This window comes from Condylura cristata, unplaced genomic scaffold (assembly GCF_000260355.1).
Source record: "Condylura cristata isolate star-nosed mole 26May11 unplaced genomic scaffold, ConCri1.0 scaffold00026, whole genome shotgun sequence".
NCBI lineage: Eukaryota > Metazoa > Chordata > Mammalia > Eulipotyphla > Talpidae > Condylura > Condylura cristata.
Genome location: NW_004567127.1, coordinates 20,107,330 through 20,117,740, shown reverse-complemented (window position 1 = coordinate 20,117,740; position 10,411 = coordinate 20,107,330). Strand labels below are relative to the sequence as shown.

At 42.8% G+C, this 10,411-nt stretch overlaps 1 protein-coding gene across 1 annotated transcript in view; it reads left to right on the top strand.

Moving 5' to 3' along the window:
* Positions 1-6,368: 6,368 nt before the first annotated feature.
* The window catches only part of BTBD8 (BTB (POZ) domain containing 8), a 40,461-nt gene continuing 36,418 nt past the window's right edge, over positions 6,369-10,411 (top strand). The window contains exon 1 of the mRNA XM_012730057.1: positions 6,369-6,542. Within this exon, the coding sequence (XP_012585511.1) occupies positions 6,394-6,542 (149 nt within the window). The 5' untranslated portion in view covers positions 6,369-6,393. The remainder of the gene's footprint in view (positions 6,543-10,411) is intronic.

Sequence of the window (10,411 nt, the reverse complement as noted above, 5' to 3'; positions counted from 1 at the left end):
GCTTGTCCAAGTGGCAGCTCTAAAGCTTAACCTTCATTAGCTTCCTGATATTTTGAAAATGTAGAAAGGACATAGAAGTCTGAAGATGGGGAAAGGGTGAGGCAGGAGAGGTTTGCTGTGCCATGTGGGTCAGCTGCTTGGCCAGGAATAGAACTTAAGGTACAGTGGCTGGCAATATCTTCATAGTACTGAGCTTTAACCCTTTGCACCACCAGGGCACAAGAATATATTTTTCAATTAGATTTCATAGTACCTCTTTCTTCTTTCATAAGACAATGTTTCAATGTGACTTAAAGGTAGAAGAATAAGCTATCTGATCATAAAGCTTGCTTACATGGCATGGTTCATGTTAAGTATTTTGTCTCATGCTGAAGTAAAGCCAGAGGAACTTATGACCAATCACCTCTCCCTCATTTTTGCAGAGAAAATATTTTGTTAAGAGTTCCACTGGCAATAAATGAATACATTAAATTCTCATTTTTATTCTCTTCAAGGAAAGATCTGCTGTATAAATGCCTCTTTGCTCTTTCTCAATGTTGTCCAAATTTCTCATTTTATAAGGCAAATTAAAAACAAGCATCATGAAATACAGTAAATACAGTATTGGAAATCCCACTGAAATAGTTATAGATGTGTGTGTATGTGTATGGCATGGTGGCCTTTCCTTCCTTTCTTTTTTTTTTTTTTTTAGATATGAAAGTGATTATTTAGAATGAGAAAAAAATCACAACAGATTTGTGTCTTTGGAAAGGCAACTAGTAGCACAGACAAATTATAAACATGGGAATTCTGACAAATTCTATTTTGATGCTTCTCATAAAAGGGGAAAATATGTATTTATAATTGCATGTTTTTCATTACTAGGACTATTTCTCTTGTCATGACTAGTCACCAATGAAAAATGAGGCCTCTGCTCACTGTTGTGAAACTCCTTTATGAACCATATATTCCAGTACCTTTTGCTGTGTTTAAAAAAAAAAAAAGTCACAAACTTCTAAGTTTGTGATTCTAAAGCTCTACTCTAGAGCTCTTAAAGCTTTACTTGCTTTATTAAATAAATAAAACTTGGGCAGCATCCCTCTGTATACTGCAAAGGCTCAAATAAAAAGGAGGGTCTCTCCAAAAAGAGGGTAGAACAAATTTATTAGCAAAAGATTACTTAAAACAAAGCCACCTTCCTTCAGGGAAGGCAGGGCATTCTTCTTTTTTTTTTAAATTAATTTATTTATGCCTACAGAGCTGGGGTACAGGCCAGAGATGTGGTGGGTGAGAGGATTCACCAGAGACAGAGTAGGGGGCAGAAGAGGCAGGTTGATAAGGTACACTGCTGAGGGGAGCAGTGGGTGGGTCAGGAGAGGTCTGCCAGGCCATGTGGGTCAGCTCCCTGGCTGGGGTTGACCTCATGCTGCAGTGACTTCATAGAGCTTCATAATGCGGTGCTTTAAAGCTTTGAGCCACCAGAGAGAGCCTGGGGAGGGCATTCTTATCATCCAGATGATCTCACTGGTGCTGATTAGGAAACTCAAAATTGATCCCTTTATTATTATTATATTTTTGGGAGAGGTTGAGACTGCAATAGGCATTAAATCTGAGTGCACTTCCCACAACGTACTCCATTTCGGGCCCTTTTTTTCTTCTGTTTTTAACACCACAAGACATCTTCACATGGTGATATGACCTTGGGTCTAGCCCTTTATGTCATTATGCAGGATGAATCAGCCAAGTATACCTGGAAGTCATTGCTATCCAGGGACAGGGAACAACTTATCTTGATGTGGAAGTGATTGCAAAACAATAAATGTCTTGTTAGCCAGACTAACTTGCTTCCCGACTTAGTTTTAACTGTAACTAAATCCCAAAAATGCCTGTAGCCACTCATTGCCACCAGCTATTAGGGACATTTGACTAAAGGGAGAGTCTTGGTCAACAGTGGTCAAAATCTTTTTTGCAAGTTTTACAAATTTACAAGTAGACACATTTCTAAGGACCCTATTATGCCTTGGCAGGGCTTGTCCAAGTGGCAGCTCTAAAGCTTAACCTTCATTAGCTTCCTGATATTTTGAAAATGTAGAAAGGACATAGAAGTCTGAAGATGGGGAAAGCAAAAGAAAATAATCAAGCTCTGTTTTGGATCATTTCCATGCAGCTTTGATCTAAGAAAATGAATAAATAAATAGTTTTGTATAATCCTCACTGGCTACATTTGTTTGGGCTGCTATAAGAAAAAAAAAAGTGCCATAGGCTGGGTGGCTTAAACAATCACATTATATGTCACAGTTCAGGAGCTTGGGAAGCCTAAGATCAATGCCTTGGCAGTGATGGTCTCTGTTGAGAGTCTTTCTCCTTGTACAAAGATGACTGTCTTTACTGTGTCTAGGAGAGAAGGCAAACCCTGAATCCCTTTGATAAGGGCACTAATCCTATTCAGAAAGGGTTTCTCTGTCATGACCTTGAAAGATCAAATCCCAAAAAGACAGCCCACCTCCAAAATAAAATCAAGCACTGGGGATTAGGCCACATAAATTTTGAGAGGGCAGAGGGCACAAATACTCAAGTCTATGGTGCCTACCTAAGTTGGTGTTTCCATAATAACCTGTATACATCGAACTCAAGTTCAATGATATTTTTCAATGCACTGAAATTTTTCATCTAATAAGAGATTTTCACTTAAAAGTGGTTGCCAAAGTATATCTTTATTTAAACTATGTTACTATTACTCAAATATTTGCTGTACATTGAAGTCATTTTGTAACAGGGTGGTCCCCAGGAAAAGGGGAGATTCCAGGTTCTCTGCCCCACCCAGAAAGAGGGTGGAGCTGAGCAGGGAGGAGAAGATCTGGAGAGGAGACTGACTTGGATGGAAGGAGGGTAGAGAGCCAGAAGACCTGAGGGAGCCACATGGATCAGAGACATGTGAAGAAACTGTGCTTGCTTCTTGGTCCTGGACTGGGTGAAACAGATGTGGGTGAGAGACCCTGAGGAGGTGACTATGGCAACATTTATATTGATTTTGATTTTGCTCATTTCCTCCCAGACTTGCCTGGCCATTTCTGACTCTTTTCTGTGGGTCTCTGCCAGAAGTTGCTTTAAGAAGGCTTTCAGGCCTTGCTTTGAGCCAATCCCTTTGGGTGGACTTTTACCCACGAGGGGATGGGTAACATCAGGTGTTTGATTTAGAAACTATTCTTTGTTTTTTCTGTATTGCACACTCATTGTATTAAATTTCCTTTCCATTTAAGATCATATATGTTTTGTCTTGATATGGCAGATGGCAGGTTTGAGGAGACAGGGCTGTCCTCTCCCTGCCCTGTATAACAGTTTCTAATTAGATAATAAGCTATACAAAACAAAATCAAGGGCCTTACTTCATTATACTCTATAATTTAACCTCAACATGTTTCACAGCCTTTTTTTTTTTTTAACTCTTCAATACCTAATATTGGGTTATCATTTAATAACGTTAAAACCTAAGTCTCCACCCCTTGTCCAGCAGGAATTTTCAGAGGCTTAAATAGATAAAGGAAATTCATAAGGTTGCTATGGGAACTGAAATTGTGTTTCTTTTTTTTTTTTTTAATTTATTTACTTATTCATATAAGAACTGGGGCACAGGCTAGAGGTGTGGGGGGTGGTGGTGAGAGGATTCACCAGAGACAGAGTGGGGGAGCAGAACAGATGGATTGACTGAAATACACTGCTGAGGGGAGCAGCAGGTGGGTCAGGAAATTTCTGCCATGCCATGTAGGTCACCTCCCTGGCAGGGTATCAAATTCCTGCTTCATTGGCTGAGGACAGCTTCATAGTGCTATATTATAACTTGTTTTGCCAGCAGGGAGTGCCAGGAGTACTTTTTCTTTAATTACTTTATATAATGATTTCCTCAGGTAATTGACAGAATTAAATCACAAAGACCAAAATCATTCTGTCATTTCTTCCCTACCAAAGAGTAGTTTAATTGTCATCTAGCCAGCTGACAAGGAGGCTTGGTAGAAATCTTGCCTAACTTTGAAGGGAAATAGTGTGGTGCTGCACTGTTTGGGTTTTATTTATTTATTTTTAAATATTCATGTATTTATGCATAGGAGAACTGGGATACAGACCAGAGTTGGGGGGGGGGGAGGGTAGAAGGAGAGGATCTACCAGAGACAGAGTGGAGAACAGAACAGGCAGATTGACTGAAACAGGGCTGAGAGAAACAGCAGTGAGACAGGAGAGGTCTGTCATGCCATGTGGGTCACCTCCCTGGCCAGGGACTGAACTCATGTTGCAGTGGCTTTGGAAAGTGGCTTCACAGTGCTGTGCTTTCACCCTGTGCAACACCAGGCAGGACCCTGCTTGGGTTTTAATACCTAGTCTACCACTCATTGTTTGTGTGGTTTGGCCAGGTTCCTAGTGCTGTCAAGCCTCAACTTCCTCATCTGTAAATTGGATTCAAAACATCTACCAAAGTGGTTGTGAGGACAGAGTTAATAATACCTACAAAGTAGGTAGAGCCTGATAGACACTCAATACATATTATTAGTTTATGATCTCTAACACCCTTCTTTCTTACAGAAACAATGAACTTATCCGGTTTTATTATTCAGAAGTAAAGTTTGTGAATACTTGAGAAAGGCATATTTGGAAAAACAGCTATTTCTTGGCCAGTCAAATAGTATGCGGTCCATCTATTTTACAGTAGATTAGTATTCATTATCAGTGCAAAGTTGAATGTAGCAGAACTCTTGAGTTTTCTTCCTTTGGAGGAAGCAATCAAATGAAAAGTAGGAAAAGGCTTTTACATGATATCCTGCTGCCTTGGGGCAGCAGGGTTGGAAGCTGAGTAGGATGAGGGAAGGTTTAGGAGAAGTCTACCTGGAGCTGAGAGTAGAGGGGCTACACTGAAAGTGATGCGTGGGCCCCTTCCTTGTATTTATTAGTATTGAGTGCAGAGGTGTGAAATAGTAAGAAGTGTACATGCCCGGGGGAGCAGTTATTGGGGAAATAAATTAGGGTGATGTCACCAGGGGCTATGGGGCCCGGGCACTATTATTCTTGTCAATCTAAGCATATTATCTGTATTTCTTTTTTAAGATGTATTTATTTCTGCATACAAGGGTACAGGCCAGAGATGTGGAGGGTGAGAGGATTCACCAGAGGCAGAGTGGGGAGCATAACAGGCAGATGTACTGAAATACACTGCTGAGGGGGCAGTGGTGGGTCAGAAGAGGTCTGCTGGCCATGTGGGTCAGCTCCCCAGTCAGGAATAGAACTGGTGCTGCAGTGGCTGCTATAGCTTCATTGTGCTGTGCTTTAACCCCTTGCACCACCAGGAAGGGCCCATATAATCTGTGTTCTAATAACTTCCTGCTCTTATCAGCAGATACTGGTTTCCCTTGTTCCTCAAACAAGGACTTTTGCCCTTGGTGAGAGCCCCCCCCTTCTCCCTATGACCCCACACCTAGCTGACAAGCAGGAACTCTGGGCACCAAGCCCATATTCCCAAGAATATGGGGGGCTGCGGATTCCACAATATCTACTTCCGAGAGAAGATTCAACATCCTATAGCTCTTGAATCTACTTACTCCCCTGCTCAATTAAAGGTGCTACCCCTCTAGCCTTACCTCCTCCCTCCCTTATAATAAATGTTATTACTTCACATGCAAAGCGCTGGAATATAATCTTACACTTCTCAGCTAAAGTCCAAGAGTAGATATATGAATCTCTCCCTGAAATAGAAGTGGAAGAGGCTTTCTGCACGCCTTTTATGCCTTTTCTTTGCAGGGAACCATGGAGGTATTTTTTTACTTCTGCTGATTTTACGAAGTTCTTTGCCTGCCCCTCAAATCCTCAACATTCTTTATTCAAAGAATTTATCCAAAGCAGTTACATGGGTCTGACTGGACAACAGGAAAGGTCTCGTGACCCTGTCTTTCCTGAATCAAAAAGGGACCAAATCAAAACATTTAAAATCTACTGACATCCCAGGAAGACAAAGTGTAGAAAGACTGCACAGGTTGAGCTAACGTAGCCTCTCCATAAAACCTCCATTGAAACAGCACCAACCTAAAAGCAAAGAGGAGGAACAGGGACAAAGAACCCCAGGGATTGCTTAGTCCCGAGGGGCACAGTTCCTGGGGCGCAACGGTGGGGGGGCGGAGGGCGGAGTGCCCGCCGGCAGAGGTAAACAGGGCTACTACGCGTGCGCACACCGCTCCGGGTCACGTGCCGGAGTTGTCCCCAGCCCCCGACACTGCAGTAAGGGACCGTCTACAAACAGACCAAGGCGTCCGCCGTGCCCGTAGGGGCGGGCTCGGGCGGGAGCGGAGCTTTCGGTCGGGAACGCCCCTTTCCAAAGCCCGAGAAAGAGGCCGAAAATCGGGCCTGCGGGGCGCAGCCGAACCTCTGTGGGACATGGCCCGCTGTGGGGAGGGCGCTGCGGCTCCCGGGGTACTTCTGGGGTCCCCTAGAGTTTGCAGTAAGGGGTTGCAAAGGAAGGGTCCCTGTGAACGGCGCCGGCTGAAGGCGACGGTGTCGGAGCAGCTCAGCCGGGATCTGCTCAGGTAGGAGGAGGCGGGAACTCTGGCTGCTGCGTTACCTCAGGCGCCCAGCTCCGCCCCAGAAGCTGTGGCTCCTGGGTCTCCCCATCCGCCCCCACCGCGACCTCCTCGCGTCTAACTGCTGCAGCAGGTTCTCCAGGCTCCACCACGTGCGGGTGCGCTCGCCCTAAAAAACCAACCCCGAGCACCTCGGAGACAACATACCAGATGCAAAAGGAAAAGCAAAATTGATTTTATAGTTACGGGCAGCACCTGTTTATGCCGAAGTACTCTAACATGGACAGATTTAGAGATGTATTGCTAAGGTCGGGGTGGATCTGTTTCGTGGTTCTGGAACTACACAATTTTTTTTAACGAAGCTTTAAAAACTGTAAGAAAAATGTTAAAATTGGACAGAAACCTGAATATCCATTTAGAATGAAGGAAACCAGAGCAAATTACCAAAACTTTGGAGGTCCCTTTCTTTTGAACCTCTTTTAAACAGCTTACCAGACGTGCTGAAATAGAAACGCTTCCTGACTGCAACCTGGCTTTCCACCTCCAGTTAGAACAGCGAGTGCTCTCGGCAATATCTAGCCTCCAGGACCCAGGCAAACAGCTCATCTCAGGCTGCCAGCTAACTTCATCTCGGCTCATACACAAAATGAGACTTAGAAATTTACCTTAGCTAGTTCTCATTTTCACCCAAATAGTGATTCCTGAACTTTAATATGTAACAGGATCACTAGAATTCTCGGTTAAAAATTGATTAGATAAAGATAGGGAAGACGAAAGGTATTAGTCTAAGGAAGACGAAAGGTATCAGTCTAAAGAAGAATAGCTTTTACAAAAGCACAAATTTGAAAGAGCTTGGTTTATTTTGGAAAGCAGGTTATATGCCATTCTTCCAAGCAGAAAGGAACAGAGATTCACCTGGGTTACTGGAGGAGGAAAACGGGAAACAGTTTCAGTCTTTAAAAAAGTAGAGTTGAAAATGTGCAAAATGATGTAAAAATAAACTTTAAAAAAAAAAAAAGTAGAGTTGATGTAAAACTGGGAAGTTCCTTGGCATATAACAGCAGCTTACAGCTAGGCCTCATTGAGAAATGGGCCATTGTTTAAGACAAATGTAATAATAGCCAAGTCTTACTACATCTATTGTTTGCTAGACACTGGGCTGACATGTAATGCTTTGTTTATTCCCCTTATGAATCCTGAGAGGTAAGTCTTGTTATTACTCCCCTTTAACAGGTAAGGAAACTGATCATTAGAAATGGTAGAGTCAGAATGACAACCTTGGCCGTTAGACTCTAGGGACATTAAAGTGACTTGCTCGAGGTCACACAATAATACAAATCCAGCCAGTTAGCCTTCTCATGGTGATCAAACTGATCCTCCAGTAACTTGTTCCTTCATCTTTGCATCTGTCCACACCCATTTCTTTTTCTTCCTCTCTCTTGGACTTGCTTTGGAACTCTCTCAGACTGCAATCAGTTGCTCCTTGTTTTTTATAGAACATCTTTGTTAAACACGCCTTGTTTAAGCACATTAGCTTGTGGCTAACCTTGACTCAAACTATTGCCCATTCACAGGTGGTTAAGACCATCAGAGCTGTGTAATACAAAGCACAATTTGTATAAATAATCAATGAATTTGGTAGTTTTATTGGGAGTGGATTGTGGGTATGGCAGGGAATCAGAATGACAGCAAAATGGGTGGACCAACAGGCCATGAGACGACTCTTCCTTGAGAAGAGTCTGGAATGTATTCTGGGAGCAGTTAAAAGTGAAAAAGGTGAAAGGAATTCACATGCAAGGCTGATAGGCATGGTGACATTTGTGGAGGGACAGGGAGAAGGAAGCATAGAAGAACTGGAAAGGGGAGAGTATGGTGACTGTTTAGGAAGCCATATCCAGCATGCAAGTGGAAATATGTGTGGAAGTTAACCAGCCCCAGTTGTCCAAGCAAGTTGAAAGAGAGGTCTCAGTTATTTCATTCCCTTCTTTGTCTCTCTCCAGTCACCAACTCCTGCCAATTTTATTACCCAGATCTATTTTTATTCCACCCCTTTTCTCTATCATCATTGTCCTTTCCTAATTCAGTCTCTTTATAAAATCATTCATGCTGTGCAGTAGTCTGCTCATCTTCATTCTCATTTCCCACTAATTCCTAATGGGTGATATGTTAAACAATGAATTTGCCCACATTTCAAACCATTTGGTTTGAACTGTAAAATATAGTTCAGCTCTTTGCCTCTTCTTTAGCCCTGAAATGACATCTGCCACCTTTCACTTTCATTCTATGGAATACCAGTCTGTGACTGTGCTCATACATACCTTTGTGAGGAACATCAAGACAGGAACTGATCCTACCCTGCTTTGCTTTCCCAACCAACTCATATTCACGCTTTGAAATCTCTTTTGGTATTCATGTCCTCTATACAATTTTCTCTTGTATCTGTTTTTGAAAAGATATTTTTTAAGATTTTTTTTATGCATACAGAACTAGGGTACAGGCCAGAGGTGCAGGGATGGTGAGAGGATTCACCAGAGACAGTTGGGTAGCAGAACAGGCAGATCGATGAGGTACATTGCTGAGGGGAGCAGCTGGAGAGACAGGAGAGGTTTATCATACCATGTAGGTTACCTCAGGTCACTTCTGGGGTGGGTGATTGAACTCTCACTGAAGTAGCTGCTGCTAGCTTCACAGTGTTGCACTTTAACCTGTTGTACCACCAGGGAGGACCCTGAAAAGATTTTCATTATTTGTGGTGTCGACTATATAGCCCTGTTATTTTCAGGCTTGCTCTACCTACTACACTGCGAACTCCTGGAAGGCAGCTGTTATGTTTTAGTTATCTTTGAGTCCCCAGTGCTTAGTTCATAGTGTGTCTCAATAAATTTTTAGTGATAATTGGGTTTTATCACTAGTCACAACTTTGCTATAGGTAGGTTAATACATTACTTGGGAGACAAATGAGATGGACAGAACCTCGACCCTGACATTGTTGAGTCTTTGCTCTAACTTACCTTCCTGTTAGAACTTTGCTATTAGAGGAGCCAACAACCTCCTTTAGTGTGTAGGCCAGTTTGAGTTAGATATTCTGTTACTATAAGAAATACAAGATGTTGGGCCCTCCCTGGTGGCGCAGCAGGTTAAAGCACAGCACTGAGAAGCTAAAGCCACTTCCTTGTGAGTTGGATTCCCGCCTGCCCCGGAGGAGACCACAGGGCGCGGCAGACCTCTCCTGACCCACCCGCTGCTCCCCTCAGCAGTGTACTTCGTTGATCTGCCTGTTCTGCTCCCCACTCTATCTTTGGTGAAACCTCTTGCCGCCCCTGCACCTCTGGCCTGTACCCCAGTTCTATATGCATAAATAAATAAATCTTTAAAAAAAAAAAAGAAGAAGAAATACAAGATGTCACTAATACACCTGGTTTTTTTAAAAGTAAAAGCATTATGTTTTCACATTAACAATTTTTAAACACAGTGACTTTTTTATTTAACCAATACAGATAAGCCTCTATTATAAACAAGGCAGATTTCCAGAGATGGTTGTCTGACCATCAGCTGCAATACTTCCTTGTTCAATAGGGGTGGGGAGAAGGCAGTTAGTGGGAGAAAAAAATTATTTGTATAATTTGAATTTTTATTAATGTTTGAGAGACCAATACATTGTTGTGTTACTTTAAAAATCACTAATGAGGCCCTCCCTAGAGGCGCAGTGGGTTAGAGCACAGCAGTAAGAGGCTAAGGCCACTTCAGCATGAGTTTGATCCCCACCTGGCCTGGAGGTAACCACATGGCACAGCAGACCTCTCCTGACCCTCCCGCTGCTCCCCTCAGCAGTGTACTTCGTTGATCTGTCTGTTTGGTTCCCCACTCTGTCTCTG